The sequence below is a fragment of the Leopardus geoffroyi genome, chromosome E2 (assembly GCF_018350155.1).
Source record: "Leopardus geoffroyi isolate Oge1 chromosome E2, O.geoffroyi_Oge1_pat1.0, whole genome shotgun sequence".
Taxonomy (NCBI): domain Eukaryota; kingdom Metazoa; phylum Chordata; class Mammalia; order Carnivora; family Felidae; genus Leopardus; species Leopardus geoffroyi.
In genome coordinates, this window is record NC_059335.1 from 4,849,166 (window position 1) to 4,869,716 (window position 20,551).

The 20,551-nt window shown below is 38.2% G+C and overlaps 1 protein-coding gene across 1 annotated transcript in view; it reads right to left on the reverse strand.

Annotated features, from left to right (window-relative positions):
- Positions 1-444: 444 nt before the first annotated feature.
- LOC123578632 (zinc finger protein 420-like) overlaps positions 445-20,551 on the reverse strand; it is a 101,158-nt gene continuing 81,051 nt past the window's right edge. The window contains 2 exon segments of the mRNA XM_045441629.1: positions 445-1,921; positions 1,923-4,228. Coding sequence (XP_045297585.1) covers positions 1,736-1,921; positions 1,923-4,228 — 2,492 coding nt within the window. The 3' untranslated portion in view covers positions 445-1,735.

Genomic DNA, 20,551 nt, shown 5'->3' on the forward strand with positions numbered 1-20,551 from the left:
GGGTCTGAAGCCTGTGTCTGGCTGTGGGCTGACAGCAGAGTTGCTTGGGATTCTCTCCCCACTGCTTCGCCCCTCCCATGCTTATGCTCTGTCTCAGAATAAACTTAAAAACAAATGGACTGGCTGTGCAAAATGAATGCCAAATAGCGTTTCACGGGGGACCTTAGGTAAAAGGTCAGCAGTACCCCTCTAGACTCCATAATATATCCATAATAATATCACAGTATTCACAAAGAGGAGAAAATGGTATAATGGATAAACGAGAGGAAAAATAATGGCACATTATGTAAATCCTAAGGCCGCAGAGAAAACGGATTACTGGGTATGTTATGCCTTTGTGTTAGGAAATGAGTTATAGATTCCATCAGTTACCTACAACCTTAAATACAAGATGATGGGCTAACATTGCTGGGGGGATCACAGTTCATTCACTACACATCCATGTTAACACATTAAAAACAATTATGTTTTATTAATTAAAATATATTAAGTTCACACAGAACAATTTATGCATTTCAAATCCACTCGACTCAACAAATCGTTCAAAATATAGAATACAAGTGGTAAAAAAGCATTCGTGTGTTGATGTAATGACAGGGGAGTAGTGATTTCCATAACTATCGGGCTGGAGGTAATTGTTGAGAGATGTGGATGTACAATTTATGCCATTTGGGGGAAGAGTTAGCTAGGCTCTGGCTGCCATCTGTGAAGATGTCTTCATTGCAGCCACATCAACTCATGCTCTCTGACTATTGCTGTTATAAAGATCTATCAGTTCACTGGACTGCCACCTCTTTTGCCTTTAAGACCTTATCGTAAAACATTTTCTTTCTAATATTCAGGAAGTTTTTAGAGTTAATAAATGGACAATGGTGTTATCAACACCTGTCTCATGACAACTTACATCAGTGGTATAACCACAAACAGCATCTCCATTTAGATTTGCTTCAGATGTTGTGCATCAAACTATCCTTTATCTTCCGTGGAAAATTAGACATGCCTGGGTCCCATCTAATAAAGAAGGGCATCTCATACTTTTGATTCAACAAGTCATCCACATGGTTTCACACATCCACCAGGAATAAATGAATATTCCGAAGGGATTTGAGAGTAGGAATACATTAATATTTGCTAGTCACAAATCCCAAAGAGGGTCAATGTAAGCAAAAAAAACCCAAAAAACAAAAAACAAAACAAAGCACATTTTGAAATTAATTATACCTATTCAAAAACCGATCCACTAGATCTTTAGGACCAGAATAGCATATATGTTTTCTAAGTGTCTAACTCTGTGTTATTCCTTATAAGTATTTTGAAGCAATGTCTGAATGAAATGACTGATATGCTCCTTTCTACTTGATTTCTGTAACATGATTCACATTTGATGTTCAATGAAATACTTTTGTAAATCTATCTTTCCAGTTACTTTCTTATATGCATCTCTTGTGTTTCCTAAAGTGTATATTTAAAATGAGGGTCTTCATCCATTACATTTCTAGGGTTTGCATCTAGGGTGCATTTTGTGATATCGAGCAAAGATTGAATTCCAGGTAAAGGCATGGCCACTTTCCATTTCACACTTTGGCTCCTATGTGATAACTAGAATGTGGAGTAAGTTGTGACTTGCAGGGAGAGCTTGCACATTCTTTACATTTGTACGGTTACTCTCTAATAGGAATTTTCTGATGTCCCTTAAGGGCTGGGCACCACTTACAGGCACTGACTTACATTCTTTTTACATTATCAGGTTTCTCTCCAGTGTGAATTCTGTGATGTCGAGTAAGGATTGAGGACCAGGTAAAGGCCTTGCCACATTCTTTACATTGGTAAAGTTTCTCTCCAGCATGAATTCTGAGATGTTGAATAAGGCATGAATGCAAGCTAAAGGCCTTGCCACATTCTTTACACTGGTGAGGTTTCTCTCCAGTGTGAATTCTGAGATGTTGAATAAGGTGCGAGTGCCTGGTAAAGGCCTTGCCACATTCCTTACATTGATGAGGTTTCTCTCCAGTATGAATTCTGAGATGTCGAATAAGATTTGAGTACCTGGTAAAGGTCTTGCCACATTCCTTGCATTTGTAAGGTTTCTCTCCAGTATGGATTCTGAGATGGCGAGTAAGGTTTGAGTGCTCGGTAAAGGTCTTGCCACATTCTTTACATTGGTGAGGTTTCTCTCCAGTATGAATTCTGAGATGGCGAATAAGGTTTGAGTGCTCAGTAAAGGTCTTGCCACATTCTTTACATTGGTGAGGTTTCTCTCCAGTGTGAATTCTGTGATGGTGAATAAGGACTGAGTGGTAGCTAAAGGCCTTGCCGCATTCTTTACACTGGTGAGGTTTCTCTCCAGTGTGAATTCTGAGATGTTGAATAAGGTGTGAGTGCCTAGTAAAGGCCTTGCCACATTCCTTACATTGGTGAGGTTTCTCTCCACTATGAATTCTGTAATGTCGAGTGAGGTCTGAGGGTCCTTTAAAGGCCTTGCCACATTCCTTACATTTGTAAGGTTTCTCTCCATTATGAATTCTGAGATGTCGAATAAGATTTGAGTACCTGGTAAAGGCCTTGCCACATTCCTTACATTTGTAAGGTTTCTCTCCAGTATGAATTCTGAGATGTCGAGTAAGGATTGAGTGCTGGGTAAAGGCCTTGCCACATTCCTTACATTTGTAAGGTTTCTCTCCAGTATGAATTCTGAGATGGCGAGTAAGGTTTGAGTGCTCGGTAAAGGTCTTGCCACATTCTTTACATTGGTGAGGTTTCTCTCCAGTGTGAATTCTGTGATGGTGAATAAGGACTGAGTGGTAGCTAAAGGCCTTGCCACATTCTTTACATTGGTAAGGTTTCTCTCCACTATGAATTCTGTGGTGTTGAGTAAGGTGTGAGTGCTGGCCAAAGACCTTGCCACATTCTCTACATTGGTAAGGTTTCTCTCCAGTATGAACTCTATGATGTCGAATAAGGTTTGAGTGCTGGCTAAAGGCCTTATCACAATATTTACATTGGTAAGGTTTCTCCCCAGTGTGAATTCTGAGATGTTGAGTAAGGGCTGAGCGCTGGCTAAAGGCCTTGCCACATTCTTTACATTGGTAAGGGGTCTCTCCAGTATGGATGCTCTGATGTCTAGGAAGGTAGGAGTGCCTCCTAAAAGCTTTGCCACATTGTTGACATTTGTGATGTCCCACTCTGATACGGATTTGCCTGTGTTTATTTAGTGATGAGTAGTCCTTAAAGGTTTTACCACATTCTTCACATTTGTACAATTTCGTTCCAGCATGCATTCGCTGATGCTGAGATAGTGCCGAGTGCCAATGAAAGACTATGCCACATTCCCTACAAGTGTACCTTTTCTCTCCAGGACGAATTGTCCTATGTGCATTTAGTCTTCGTGACTGACTCCACACACTTCCAGATTCATTACACATGTATGTGTTTTTTCCCACACAAATTGTCTGATGATCACCAACACTGGAGGACTCCTTCAGATCTTTCCCACATGCATTATATTTATAAAGATTTTCTTTTATATGCATACTCGTCTGTATAATATGTTTAGATCTTTGAGACAAAACTTCCTTACCTTTATTACATTCAAAATGGTTATCTGGCAAATGAGTACATAGACATTTGTTAACAATTGAGCCCTGGTTAAATGTTTTCTCAGATGCAGTGCAAGGAACAATTCTATGTCCATTGAAAATACTCTTGTAGGTTTGTAGGGTTGACTTCTTTGTGACGTGCCCCTCAAATTGACACCCCTTAACAATTTCTTCTTCATTTTTAAATTTATGATTTTCAGAAACAGTTGTCTGAAAGGTCAATCCGATCCTATTTTCAAATTGGTTCAAATGCTTATTTTCCACCTGAATGAGGTAACTTTCCAGATTTTCCAAATTTTCTTTTGACAAATATTTATGTTTGAATCTTTGACTTGAGTTTTTGGTGACGGAAACACACTGCTTTGTAGAAGTAGCTAACTTAAAAGGGGAGGGTTTGCAAAATACTTTATATCCTTCAGCATATGGGTCAGTGAGATTCTTCCTATGGGCAGATGTCTCCGTTTGGAAATGTCCGTCATATGTTTGATGTCCTTCACTCTCCCCATCGTTGTCACAATCTATCATTAAGTGTAAATTCTCAAGGGTACTATGTTCACCCATTGAAACTTTTTGGAGAGAAGGTTCTAAGCACGGCTTTGGCAGGAAATTCTGGGTGCATTGTGAAGATACAGCTGAAAGATATCAAATAACAGAAAAGTAAAATCATCCCACTTACTACTCTCAGATGAATATACTGAAGACTTCTATTATGCAACCTTAGAATCAATCAGAAAACATCAACTAAATGTTTGAGAAGGAATCATCGGGACTTCATTCCTTCATGGACACATAAAGTTGCATGCAACATACTGAGCATATGTCCTAATAGATAATTCTGTGTCATGCTATCGTAGAAATCATTTTCTTATACCTTGAATGATCAGGAAAAGTACCACATGAGCCCAAAATCACCACAGAAGGAAACTTAAACATAAAACTGAAATCAACAAAATAGCATACAGTAAAACTAAGACCATAGCAACCAAAGGAAGCATTGGCTTTGAGAAAAAATAAACAAAATTGATAGACCTTTCAATCAAGTCAGAATGAAAGAGAAACGACCAACTAAAGCAGCAGTGAAGTGAAAGCAGGCATGTTATCACTGATACTGTTGAAATAAAATGAATAAAAGAGGCAACAATGGATAATTATATGCCCACAAATTGATACCAACAGAGGATAATGAATTCAAATAAGGTATAACCACCTGTACTCCATCATGAAAACAACAACAACAAAAAAATGACTACTGCTGAGTAGTAAGTAGATTCAAAGAGTAATTTAAACAAATACAAACAAAAAAACAAACTAACTCTAAACAAGGAAAGCTGCTATGTCCAATAAATTCAGTGGATCATTCAAACAAGCATTTCATGAGAAAGTACTTAAAATCTCCTTGAGTATTTCCAAGGAGTGAAGATAAGGGAAACTATGAAAATACTCTCTGTGGTACCAGCATTACCAGGTTACCAAATGAAAGGAATAACTACTGTAAAGAAGGCTACAAACTCCTAAAAAAAGTTATCTCTGTTCACAGATGACACGATCTATAGAAAACCCTAAAGGATCCTTATTTTTATTTTGTATTATTTTGGTCATCGCTTGAGTTATTTCTGCTAGGTTTTCTACTGCTTTCGAGTTTTCTATTTTTTAATGCCATAAATGCTTCAGTTAAGGAAAACATTGAAATTAACAACATTACACCAGAAGGAACTAGAAAAGGAAGTCTGTTAGCTGAAATTTAGTAGAGGAAGAAATTACAAAGCAAAATCTGAAAATATTTTATTTAGAAAGAAAAATCAGAGATAAATGAAATAGAGACCAGAATAAAAAATATCATAACACTGAAAGTAATGCCCAGTCTAACAAGAAAAATAACAAAATTGGTAATGCTTCAACTACATATACAATGATATCCTAACAAATCAAATAACTTAGAAAAGAAATCCACTGGGGAGCAGTGGAAAACAACCTGTTTCTTTTCTAAGAAAACAACCTGCAGGTGTCTCTATGTCTAAATGAATCCTTAGAGGCAGCATATAGTTTTTTATTTTTTTGTTTTTATCTATTCCTGGATCTGGAGGTCTATTTTCTTCCAGGATTATGGAAGATTTCTGCTAATATTTCTTAAAATAAAGTACTCCCCCCCCCCTTTTCTCTCCTTTTTGCTTCTGAGACTCCTATCATGCAAATATTATTACATTTGATGGAGTCTCTGAGTTCCCCGAGTCAATACTGTTGCATGATTCTTCTCCTGTCTTTTGCTTAGAGTCATTATTTTTCTTCATTTTTTTCTTCTTCTAGGTGACAAAGTCATTCCTCTGGTACTTCCAGCCTGCTGTTCACTGCTAAGCCTGTTTCCAATCTTTTCCTTTTCTTTACTTAAAAAAAAAAAAAAAACTGTTTATTTTTTCAGAGAGATACAGAGAGTGAAAGCACAAGAGAGGCAGAGCAAGAGGGAGAGAAAATCCCTATCAGACTCCAGAGGCAGTCACTGCAGAGAACAAGTTGGGGTTCTGTCTCCCAAACTGTGACATCATGACCTAAGCCAAAATCAAGAGTTGGATGCTTAATTCAAGGACCCACCCAAGTGTCCCTCAATCTCATTCATTGCACTGTTCTTCTCTGTTTGATTCTTTTTTAGCTGTTTTATCTCCCTGGTAAGGTTCTCACTATTCTTTTTTCAACCCAGAGAGTATCCTTATGAATATTGCCTTCAATTCTCCATCAAGCATGTTACTTACAACCATTTCACTTAAATCTCTCTTCATAGCCATATCTTCTTCTTTGACTTTGGATAAATTCTTCCACCTTGGCATTTTGTCTAAGGCCCTGCCTTCCTCTGTATGTTAGAAAACACAGTTATGTCTCCCATAGACCATTTAGACAGCGGCCTGTAGATGCTCTCCTTGATTGCTATGGACAGTGTAGGGTCCCTGGCCTGAACATGGTAAGTCATAGCTAGATGCACTGCAGTCTGCTTGTGAATTGAGACCTGACATCAACTCCACCAGAACTGAGGCCCTCCAGAACTGTTTGGTCAGGAAATGAGGTGTGGGCAGCAACTTGTGCAGGTCTCTTGGAGCAGGGACCGACCTTGCTGAGAATGAGGCAGGCTTGAGAGAGAAGGGCAGGCCCACCAGAGCATAGGGAGGTGGGAGCTTGGAGTAAGGTAGGCAGACATCCAGGGTCTCTACTGAGCTACTTCCCTCGGGTGGCTCTGTGTTTATGCTGAGGGGCAGGGAAGAGAAGGGGCTCCAGATAGAACGTTTTTGACCTCAAAACTGACATTGAGGGTGTAGTCTTGTGAGATTTCTCAACATCACTAGAGGCAGAAAAAGAGAACTGACAGAAGTCTGTTCCAAGATAACAATGAGGTTAGTCCATGTGAAGAAATGATTTGTTCAAGCCAATGAAAAGAAAGCGTGCTTAAACATTTTCAGAATACATTGAAATTTGTAGCCATGTTGGGGAAAGACAAAGAATAGAAATGTACGTCTGTACGCAAACCACACAACACAGGTATTTTTAATACATTTGTGATTGGACTCGTAAAGATAATGATATGTTTGGAAAAAGAAAAAGATTTGTGCCTGTGGTTTCAATATTAGAGAAGATTTCTAAAACATATTTAAAAACCCACTAGCCATGAAAAAGAATTATAGAGGACCAAAATTTATGTTTCTTGTTCTCAGTGGATCATAGAAAGGTGATCAGTTTGTGCAATTCTACTGAAGTGTTCCCTTATGATCTGTACATGTGACTTCACTTAAAAAGAAAAAACTCATCAAAAAACTGTAGTCAATAGATAAGTATCAGTGTACATATAGTAACAAATTGAAATTAAATGTAGAAAGTAATGTCACACAGTGACTAGATTTTAAAAGCATGCTTCAAAAAAAAAAAGTATGTTTTAATTTCTACCTAAAGTAATATGTTACTGAGTATACAATGTCCAGAGAAATAGAATGAAATTTAGAACTATTTTCTGAATATGAATATAGGGAAACACAGGAAACAAATAAAAAATAGGTAAGGTGTCTGGAAAAAACAAACGTGGTAAATCCAAACCACAATATCTTCGTTAGAATTGTAAACGTAAGTAAACAATATGTTCTTGGCAACTAAAATTTGCTTGAAGATAGTCCATTGAAATTTTCCTATAACTATACTTACAAGAAGACGATAAAAATAGGAAAAGAAGCAAAAGACAACAACCATGCAGTCATAACCAATCAAACAAGCAACAAAGCAATATATCATATAGAATAATCTTTAAAAGGAAGGGCTTTGGTGGCTCCTGGGTGGCTCAGTCGGTTGAGCGTCCGAATTCAGCTCAGGTCATAACCTCGTGGTTTGTGGGTTCGAGCCCCGCGTTGGGCTCTGTGCTGACAGCTTGGAGCCTTGAGCCTGCTTCGGATTCTGTGTCTCCTTCTCTCTCTGCCCCTCCTCCACTTATGCTCTCTCACTGTCTCTCAGAAATAAATAAATGTAAAAAAAATTTTTTAATGAAAAAAAGGAAGGACTTTGTCACTGTATTAATAGTGTTATTTTTCAATATCAAGTTACACTATTTTAATATTCTACTCCATGGATAAACAATCTTAGTGTGTGTGTGTGCATATTTATACACACATGTACACTTGTATTAAGCATACAAATATAAATACATGTATATAGGGAAACCTTTCTTAGCTCATGAGACATTAAAACATTCATCATAAAGGAGTGACATCACAAAAATAGTGACAGAGGTAATTCCCACTCAGTACTTCTCAGAGTAAGCTCACCTGGCAACTATTCACATGAGACATCACTGGGGAAATCTCAATACCCCAAAATAACAGGTATTGAAAAGGAATTCTTGTCCTTCTGTTGAGCCAATGTGAAATGTGGGTAGAACATGCTACCCTACTTTATCTTATTGGTTTCTACAACTGATAGATATCCTCTTCCCACTCAGGTCCGAATGGGTGTAAGGACAGCTCAGGCTGTGAAACATCATAGCGTCATCTAGCCTAAAAACTGGGTAGGCTGTTTAGAGTAGAAATATGCTCAGTGCCGGTGACTGGTGACCAGCTTCCCAAGCAATCAGTGCTCTGCACACAGTTCGGAGCACAGACTTGACTCAACACAGGGCTGAGTGGATGTGAGGAAGGTCTCTGCCAGCTGTGGGTCAGGATCCTTGGAAGAACACCCATCAACACTGGATCAGACCTATGTTGGGCTTATATTCCTGCGATGCCAGTGCTTTGAGGAACTACCCACATGCCTTGCTGGTTCTAACTTTTAGTGTCCAGCAGCCTTCTTCAACTTCAACACCGTCTCTGGCATGTGACATCTTCAAGCTATGCCCACAACGTTCTCCTCTCCATCAACCTCCACAAAACTGGGCCTGGGAAAGGACAGACACCTATGGCATCCAACATCATCTTGTCCACAGTACCACTAGAGAATTTAATCAATCATGAGAAAAGGATCTGACTCAATCCCAGAAAACCACCACGTTGATTCACAAGTCCCCATCTCTGTCACATTTGTTCATCACAAGAAGTTTTCAAAGACCTTGCAGTGACCAAAGGGAGCTTCTTGTCAGAGCTTTCATCACATTTCAGGAGTTTCTCATATTTGCTTTTAGTAGGAACTATCTTCCTCTCAAAGTATATTATCCTCATGTTTTATCTGTCCTCATAATTCTCTCCATACCAAGTGCCTGAAGGAATCCTGTGTACAATTCATGTTTTTTTTTCCTGTTCCTTCCATTGAAGTGGTGTCAACAATGTATTGCGATATTAGAAATGGCTCAGTTGATTCAACTACCAACCATTTCTTTTATATTAAAAAATTCTAGGAACGCCTGGATGGCACAGTCAGTTTAGCATCTGACTTCAGCTCAGGTCATGATCTCACGGTTTATGAGCTTGAGCCCTGTGCATCAGGCTCTGTGCTGACAGTGAAGATCCTGCTTGGGGTTCTCTCACTTTCCCTCTCTGTCCCTTCACCATTCTCTCTCTCTCTCTCTCTCTCTCTCTCTCTCTCTCTCTGATAATTAAGCATACTTTTAAAAATTTAAAAATTCTAAGCTACTAAAAACCAAGAAGAGCCAGCATGGCTTTTGTGGGAGGGGGCAGTCTCCCTGACTGAGGAAAGAACAATCGTGATGGCTACATAACTGGAATGGAGATGAGGAGACAGAAGAACTGGAGAGGATTTGGAAAGAAAACGAGTAAAATTTACCCTTCTATAATTCAGAGTCACTCGTGCAACCTAGAACAGATGTCCTTCCCCACATGAAGAATTCATGTCAATGCTTCAGCCTGGATGTTTTTTATCTCTTATCTTGAGCTGCATCATCACTCTTAATAGAATACTGTTTTCTTCCTACAGTTAGAACATCTACTAAACTCTCAGCACTGTCCATGTTCCTTTCAAATAAATGTGAAAACGACCCATGACTCACGGTTCTCCAAGTTTTCACCTCAGCAAATTCTTCCACTAAAGGGAGTAACTTGGATGAGGTCACTCTTGAGAAGGGAAAATAATAGTATCTAAAGAAGTTTTACTCAGTGTTCTTCTCCAATTGAGAAGGAAGGAAATGTATCAAATAAACTACATGGAATTTAATATACTCCCTGTAGAATTACTGCCATATTCAAATAACATTTGAACACCATGTCATTTCATGCAAACTAATCTTAAAATCACTGCACAAGTCATAGAAGCAACAGTTTATAAACTTTGGAACATGGAAACAGAGTACATCCTACATGAGTAATAGCCAGGCAGGCACGACAGGATTTGCATGGGGAGATTCTCACACCAAGATGCACAGAGATATAGGACACATACAGTCAATACAAACAATGTAGAGAAGTATTCCCTTTTTTAAAAATATTTGTAACATTTTTGGTTGTAAGGAAATCATCAATTTTGAGATTTGGAATATCCTCATTTGAACAAATATTCCCATTCCTTCTTAAGATCTAGGTTTGGGTACACACATATGCACACGTCTACTTCTTCCTAATTAGTACTGTTATTCCAAAATCATTCTTTAACTTAATATAACATATTGCATTCTGTGCCTATCAAAACCATAAAAATCTGTGTTCCACATGGTCACAGAAACCGCAGAAGGAAAAAAAAACTAACCTAAACACATAGGTTAAGACTTTAAATAGTGATTGAGTTTGGTAGAGAGGTCTTATATTTGTAGTAACTTTGTTCAGTTAGTAGGTGTTAGGTAGAACCACTGTGCATCATTCCGTGGGCCAAGGATCAATAAAGAGAAATAAATGACTACTCATAGGCCATGGAGTATGCATATAATATGTCATGCGGGGCAAGATGTAGAGGTCAAGGATGAGCACAGGGAGAGGGAATGGCAGGAATTGGGACATGTGTCTTTTTTGGAGTGCATGGTTGGACAGCTGTGGAGCTCCTGGGCTAAGTCTAGAATGCACAATTCACATCAAAATGAGTGGAGAATGGCAGATGCTCTCTGCAGGGGCCTTCTCTAAAGGATGTGACAGGCAAATATACTGAGAGTGGGCACTCTTACACAAATGATGATTGGGGAACTCCTATCAGGAATCTCTGTTTGCTTGTGACTGTGGGGCTATTATTTAGTGAGTTTGCTATTGGGTGAAGCTAGAGTCAGTTGAAACCCCTGTAGTCAGCCTGTTTATACAAAATGGACTGCAAGGCAGCAGTATCAGGAAATTGTTCAGCTACATTCTCAATAATACTCCTATAGCATCCTTATTAAAAGCACCTAATGCCCCAGCACTTAAAAAAGGAAGAAAAGATATAATATGCAAACTTTGGGAAAATTAAGTTCAAAGAATTTGAGGTTTAAGGCCACTGGGAAAAAAAATTATTAGTGATAGCACCGCACTGCGTTAAACAAGTACAAGTGACCCATGAATAAGGCAGGGGTTTGGGGTACCCACCACCCATGCAGTTGAAAATCTGTGTACAAGTTTGACTCCCCAACACATCATTTTAATAGCCTACTACTAACAAGAAAAGCAGTCAATTAAAATATACTTTGTATGTTGTAGGTGTTTATTATGGTATTCTTACCACCAAGGAAGCCCAAGAAAATATTAAGACAATTCAAAGGAAGAGAAGTTATATTTACAGTACTTTACTGTAAATAAATCTGCCTATAAGTTGGATCCACACAGCTCAAACTCATCTTGTACAAGAGTCAAGCGTACTTTGTGTTCCTGTTTACCTGCAACCTTGATGAAGATGGGGCAGGCTAAGGTTGCATTAGGATACCACTTCTTTCAGTATAAATCCTTGTTAACATATTCAAATCCATTCAGAATGATTAATGAATATATATTAATTTCAAATAGACTCTTAACAAACCACTACAAAATCACTGTGTGATCCTTGGTCAAAATACACATTAAAATCTTTCAAGAACCACTCTTTTTCCTCTAATGTATTGATTTGTGGGTTGTACTTTCCATGTTGTTCAAACTAAGGCTAATTATTGAGTAAAAGTAGATCGACAATCATCTTTCACCCCTTTAGAGAAGAGTTAGCTATACTTTCCTCAGATATCCGTGAAAATCTCTTGATTTCAGATACATAACTAATATTCTTGACTTGTAACAATTGCTATTATGACGATATACTCAGGTGTTTATGAGCTACCGTCGTATTTTTTCTACACACGAATTGGCAAAATATTTAAATTCAGAACGTTTCTCTGTCAAGCATTTTTTTTGCAAAACATGATGCCTTGAACACTTCTTGGTGGCTGATGTCACTCTTATATATCCATCACAAACAGCAACCGCATGTAAGATTCCTTCCTATGTAGGACATACCAGAGTCCTTAATCTTCCCAGGAAAAAATAGGTAAACATGAATTTCCTATCATAAAAGAGTCCCTCATGTCTGTGAGACAACAAAAATCAAATCATTTTCCATGCAAAGAAGCACTAAAGCCATAGCATGAGATGATTTATGGGTAAAATTAGTAATATATGCCATGTTAAATAAACCCTCAAATATGGACAATAGAAAAAAGGAGACAGACTGAGAATAATTGTCCTTCTCCAGACATCCATTCTGCCTTGATCCTTTCAGACATCTTAAAACTACACCTGACCATTCAATAGCATGCATCTAAACTGTGTGTGTCCATTTACACACAGGTTTTCAAAAAATATAAACCCATTCACTACTGTAAATGTGTTTTCATTATAGTTTTCTTAATCTTTTGTTTTCTCAAGCTTCCTTAATTCTAACAATACCATTTATACCACAGACAACTAAGAATGGGATGATTGACTGGTAATGTTGTAGGTAAGCCTTGGGGTCAACAATAGGCTATTTCCATGGAATAGTAGGTATGGTTTTAAGTTCCGAGGACTCAAGAGATACTCAGATTTTCCACGATGGAGGGGTTAGTGCCCCTTATGCCTACACTGATGAAAGTGATATCCAGGTTTTAACTTTGGATTTTCCTCTCCATAAACACTCTGATTTAGAATCATGTCTGAGAAGTGGTATTGACTTACTGCTTCCTGGGGTGAACTCTCTCATTTTATTTAGATTTGCCTGTTCATTCCATACTTTGCCCAATGTCTACATCTTAGTAAAGTTTTTATCCTTTATAAAGGCTTTGGTTTTTCCTGAAGTGTATATTAAAACCCAAAATACTTCCTCGTTCATTACATTTCTAAGGTTTCTATCCAGTATGTTTTCTCTGATGCTGAGGAAGGGTTCAGTTCCAGGGAAAGAGGTTGCCAATATTCTTGACATTTGTAAGTTACCTCCCCAGGATGTATTATCTCATGTTGAATAGTTTTTTTTACAAACTAAATGCTTCACCACATTCAGTGGGTTTCATTCAGTGTACTCTCGCTGATGTTCAGAAAGTTTGTAGGTTGGCTTAACAACTTTGCCAGGCGTGTGTGTGTGTATTTATATATATTTAAATACATTTATTTAGCCTTCTCCCCAGTATGTATCTCCTTAGGTAGATGCGTATTGAGTGGTAAAGACTTTGCCTCATTGTATAAATTTGTTAGATTTCTTCCCATTATGAAATACATCTCTGCTGTTGAGTGAGTTTCGAAGACTAGTTAAAAGCTGTCCAGAGTGATTATATTTGTAAGTCTTCTCTCCAGTGTGGATACAATCATGTACAATCAGATTTGAGCTTACATAGAAGAGTTTTCCACATTTCTTAATCTTATACTGGTTTTCTGGAGATGGAGTTCTCTCCTGTGTATTAACATTTCACCCTGGATTCATGTTTCTCCCACACTCAGTGCCTTGGTACCTTCTATCTCCACTATAAACACACAGTAATTACAGAAGCTAGAGGGCTCAACTCAAGGCCTTCCTAAGATCACAGCACATAAATACTTGCTCCAAATTAAGTCTTATAGTGTAACTAATGAACAGTGATGTATGGATTAAACCCACCTGTGTTTATCAAAATCAGAGCCTTGGGAACAGAGGGATTACGTGTTGGTGGAAGTATAATAAACCCTCCAAACAGGGCTTCTCAAATCAATCACATTTAGAATTTTTATCTTCCTTTTCAAATGCCTAACTCTCAGAATATTTCAGGGAATGGCTAATCCAACTTTATATTTGAAATACTTCCAGTGACTATTTTCAGTATGGACAAGATGAATTTTCAGCATTTTGAAACGTCCTTCCAGAGAATATGTTTGTTTAAAAATGGATTTTTGACTACTGCTTCAAAGACACTGTTCTGCAAATAACTGACTTAAGGTGGGGTTTTCCCCAGAAGGTTTTCTATCCTTGATCTCTTCCAGCAGTAGCATTTCATTACAGATAATTGTTCCTGTTTGGTTATACCCATCATAGTAAACATTCTGCATTTCACTGCACCCCATCACCTTGCCCATCATCCCTTAAGTATAAATAGTCACGACCACAGTGTCCACTTCTTCCCATATCACTGTACCAAAGGACTCTTGTTGGTTTGTCTACCAACAAGCCTAGGGTGTTACGGAAAGATACAACTAACAGATACAAAAGCAGTCATCACACTTACTACACTGACATGCATATATGTAAGTACGCTAATGTGCAAAATACCCATGATAGGATACGACCAGCATGGAGAAATAGGAAGCACCAGGACTTTGCTCCTCCACGGAGACAAAAATAGACCAAAGGACCTTTTTGAGGGCTCCAGAAGCCCATTAGGAGAATATAGCACACACAGTCAAGTACAAATGAAGAAGAGTCACATGGACACTTGCCTACAACAGCTGCTCACCCTCCCTGACACTCCATGGCAACACAGTGAGAAAAGTGTTCCCTCTGTTGAGGACAGAAACAAATGTATGTTCGACGATCTGGTTTCTTCGCTGTTCTGAGGGGTTCCCTTCTGTCATTCATAACATGGAAATCAGAAGGAATGAGAGCTTCCTCTGGATACTCTGTGTTGGCTGCTCAGACAGAAGGTGAGCATTTGTTCAAACACGGGAGAGACTACAGAGCTGAAGACAAACCGAGACAGGAAGGTATCACGGGCTCTAAAAAGTAACCGCATTTCTAAACTTGGCAGTTACAGAAATTCAGGCATGACAAATGCCCAGAACGTGTGTCACTGCCCCAAGAATTACTATATTTTGTGTTCCTCTTTACAAATCAAGTCCATCATCCAGGGCCCAGAGGCTTTTTGTTTTGTTTTGTTTTATGTTTTTATGGTTTGTTTGGGTTGTTTTTGTTTGTTTGTTAATTACCAAATGTCACCCAAAGATATCAAGGGATGCAAAGAAAGAGGAAATCACGTTCCAATTACAGGAACAAAATATATCTCCAAAACTGGTCCTAAATTAATAAAATAGTATTAATTGCCTGACAAGGAATTCAAAATAACCACCATAAAGATGTTCATGGAGGAAGAAGAAAAATAGATAGGTAGCTAAATGATAGCACGAAAACTATTCATGACCAAAATGTAAAGCCAAGGAAACAGAACATATCACCAACAATGAACAAGAAATTGGGAGATGAAGAGTACAATTGCTGAATTTAAAAATACACTAAGGGGCCAACAACAGACTTGATCAAGTAGAATAAAGAATCAGACAACCTAAAGTACTCTTGTGTTCAATACCTGCTAAGAATCAAAGAACAGGGTCTATGGACTCATGGAACACCAACAAGTGATCCAATATGTACATTATGGGAACCCCTGAGGAGAGGGGAGGGAAAGGGGGCAGAGCATTGATATGAAGAGCTCAAGTCTTGTATGTGGAAAGAGGAGACAATTGCAACAAGCTCAGCCAATTCACAGTAGGATAAATATCAAGACGTGAACACAGTGACACCTTATAATTAACCTATCAAAACTCACAGGCAACAAGAGAAATTTGACCCAGTATGGCAAAAGCAACTCGTCTCGTCCAAGAGAGCTCCTATACGATTAGTAGTGGGATGATTAGATCTTATAGGAAGAAATGCCAGTGTATTTAAGTATTGAAAGTTCAAAACATGTCCACTAAGAATACCCTACCTGGCCAAACTGTTTTCCATGAAGGTAGAAATGGAGACTTTCCCAAGTAAAAACCAGTCTAAGTTTCCAAGTAGAACTGTCCTACAGGAAATATTAAGCAAATCCTTCTGGTTGAAATAAGAGGATTGTAACCAGTAACTAAAACCACATGAGAACATAAAGCTCTCTGCTAAATACAAAAAATACACAATTGGGGCGCCTGGGTGACTCAGCTGACTAAGTGACTGACTTCTGCTCAGGTCATGATCTCGAGGTCCATGAGTTCTACCCCCATGTCGGGCTCTGTGCTGCAGTCAGAACCTGGAGTCTTCTTCAGATTCTGTGTGTCTGTCTCTCTCTACCTTTCCCCCATTTGCACTCTCTGTCTCTCTCTCTCTCTCAAAAATAAAAACACATTACGAAATCTAAAAAAACTACACAATTATAGAAACCTGTCGCATTGTAATGAGGTAGAACAAGTCATTTTAATTTCTGCTACAATACTTTTTTTCAGTAAGAGTATAAAAAAATCAGGGGTGCCCGGGTGGCTCAGTCAGTTAAGCATCAAACTGCAGGTCAGATCATGATCTCGCCGCTCATGAGTTTGAGCCCCATATCGGGCTCTGTGCTATCAGAGCCTTCGTTCAATCCTCTGTCCCACTCTCTCTCTGACCCTTCCCTGATCCTTTGCTCTAAATAAATAAAAAAAGAAACAAACTTAAAAAAAAGAGTATAAAAATCATAACTGTAGGTAATAAAGTACTTATGAAAAGATAGAATTTGTGGCATCAGTAAGTTAAGGTGGGCACAGGGGTGGAGATGAAAAGTAGAATGATTGTGTATGCAACTTAGAGTATCAGTTCAAAATAAGTTTTCATACCTTGAAGTTGCTTTAAGTAATCTTTATTAAGCCACAAATACTACAGAGGACACACAAGTTAATGAGAATGGTACCAAATCATGTCATGGGAATAGCACCACAATTAAGGATAAAAATTCTAAATTTGATCCAAATCAACCACAAGAAAACATTTGGAAAGGTAACAAATATTTGGAGACTGAAGAACATCCTACTAAAGAATGAATGGGCTAACCAAGAAGTTAAGGAGGAAATTAAAAAGTATATGGAAGCCAATGAAAATGACAACACCACAACCCAAACCTCTGGCACACAGCAAAGGTGGTCATAAGAGGAAAGTTTATAGCAATCCAGGCCTTCCTAAAGAAGGAAGAAAGATCTCAGATACACAACGTAGCCTTATGCCTTAAGGAGCTGGAAAAAGAACAGCAAATAAAACCCAAACCAGCAGAAGACAGGAAATAATAAAGATTAGAGCAGATATTAATGCTACCAGAACCAAAAATCAAGTAGAACAGATCAATGAAACCAGAAGCTGGTTCTTGGAAAGAATTAACAAAATTGATAAATTAGCCAGTTTGATCAAAAAGAAAAAGGAAGGGACCCCAATAAATAAAATCAAGAATGAAAGAGGAGAGATCTCAACACAGCAGAAATAGAAACAATCATAAGAGAATATTATGAGCAATTATATGCCAATAAAATGGGCAATGTGGAAGAAATGGACAAATTCCTAGAAACATATACGCTACTAAAACTGAAATACGAAGAAACAGAAAATTTGAACCATACACATAACTACTAAGGGAATCAAACTAGTAATCAAAAATCTTCCCAAAACCAACATTCCAGGGCTAGATGGCTTTCCAGGGGAATTCTACCAAACATTTAAGCAAGAGTTAACACCTATTCTCTTGAAGCTGTTCCAAAAGATAGATATGTAAGGAAAACTTCCAAACTCATTCTATGAAGCCAGCATTACCTTGATTCCAAAATCAGAGAGAGACCCTACTAAAAAGAACTATAGACCAATTTCCGTGATGAACATGGATGCAAAAATCCTCAAGAAGTTATTAGCCATCCAGCTCCAACAATACATTAGAAAAATTATTCACCACAACCAAGTGAGATTTACACCTGGGATGCAGGGCTGGTTCAATATCTGCAAAACAATTAGCGTGATTCATCACATCAATAAAAGAAAGGACAAGAATCATACGATCCTTTCAATAGATGCAGAGAAAGCATTTGACAAAATACAGCATCCTTTCTTGATAAAAAGTCCTCAGGAAAGTAGGGATAGAAGGATCACACCTCGAGATCATAAAAGCCATATATGAATGACCCAATGCTAATATTATCCTCAATGGGGAAAAACTGAGAGCTTTCCCCCAAAGGTCAGGAATGAGACAGGGATGTCCACTCTCAGCACTGTTATTCAACATAGTATTGGAAGACTTAGCCTCTGCAATCAGACAACAGAAAGAAATAAAAGGCATCCAAATCGACCAGGAGGAGGTCAAACTTTCACTCTTTGCATATGACATGACACTCTATATGGAAAACCCTTAAGATTCCACCAAAAATTGCTAGTACTGGTTCATGAATTCAGCAAAGTTTCAGGATATAAAATCAATGCACAGAAATCGGTTGCATTCTTATACATCAACAATGAAGCAACAGGAAGAGTAATCAAGGAATTGATCTCATTTACATTTGCACCAAAAATCATAAAATACCTAGGAATAAATCTAACCAAAGAGGTGAAAAAGCTATACACTGAAAATCACTATAGAAAGCTTATGAAAAAAATTGAAGACGACACAAAAAAATGGAAAAAGATTTATGCTCCTGGATGGAAGAACAAATATTGTTAAAATATCAGTAGTACCCAAAGCAACCTACATATTCAATGCAATCTGTATCAAAATAACACCAGCATTCTTCACAGAGCTAGAACAAACAACCCTAAAATTTGTATGGAACCAGAAAAGACCCCAAAGAGCTAAAGCAATCTTGAAAAGTAAACCAAAGCAGGAGGTATCAGAATCCCAGAGCTTCAAGCTATACTACAAAGCTGTAATCCTGAAGACAGTTTGGTACTGGCACAAGAACAGACACGCAGGTCAGTGGAACAGAATAGAGAACCCAGAAATGGACCCAGAAATATGTGGCCAACTAATCTTTGACAAAGCAGGAAAGAACATGCAATGGAATAAAGACTTTCTCTTCAGCAAGTGGTGCTGGGAAAACTGGACAGCGACATGCAGAAGAATGAACCTGGACCATTTTCTTACACCATACACAAAAATAAACTCAAACGGATGAAAGGCCTCAATGTAAGACAGGAAGCCATCAAAATCCTCGAGAAGAAAGCAGGCAAAAACCTCTTTGATCTTGGCCGCTGTAACTTCTTACTCAACAAGTCTCCGGAGGCAAGGGAAACAAAAGCAAAAATGAACTACTGGGACCCCGTGAAAATAAAAACCTTCTGCACAGCGAAAGAAACAATCAGCAAAACTAAAAGGCAACCGACAGAATGGGAGACGATATTTGCAAACGACATATCAGATAAAGGGTTAGTATCCAAAATCTACAAAGAACTTACCAACTCAACACCAAAAAAACAAATAATCCAGTGAAGAAATGGGCAAAAGACATGAATAGACACTTCTCCAAAGAAGACATCCAGATGGCCAACGGACACATGAAAAAATGCTCAACATCACTCATCATCAGGGAAATATGAATGAAAACCACCATGAGATACCACCTTACACTGGTCAGAATGGCTAATATTAACAACTCAGGCAACATCAGATGTTGGCAAGGATGCAGAGAAAGAGGATCTCTTTTGCATTGTTGGTGGGAATGCAAGCTGGTGCAGCCACTCTGGAAAACAGCATGGAGGTTCCTCAAAAAACTAAAAATAGAACTACCCTATGACCCACCAATTGCACTACTAGGTATTTATCCAAGGGATACAGGTGTGCTGTTTGAAGGGACACATGCACCCCAATGTTTACAGCAGCACTATCAACAATAGCCAAAGTATGGAAAGAGCCCAATGTCCACTGATGAATGAATGGATAAAGAAGAAGTGGTATATCTATACAATGGAGTATTATATTACTCTGCAATCAAAAAGAATGAAATCTTGCCATTTGCAACTATGTGGATAAAACTGGATGGTATTACACTAAGCGAAATTAGTCAGAGAAAGACAAATATCAAACGACATCACTCATATGAGAACTTCAATAGACAAAACAGATGAACATAAAGGAAGGGAAACAAAAATAATATAAAAACAGAGAGGGGGACAAAGCATAAGAGACTCATAAATATGGAGAACAGACAGAGGGTTACTGGAGGGAGTGTTGAGGGGGGTGGGCTAAATGGGTAAGGGGCATTAAGGAATCTACTCGTGAAATCATTGTTGCAATATATGCTAACTAATTTGGATGTAAGTAAAAAAAAATAAAATTCAAATAAACTCTAAGAAAAAATCCTCATAATAAAAGTTATGGAAAAGAGTATAATAAAAAAAATCTAAACTTGATACAGTGGTAGAGAATCACTATTATT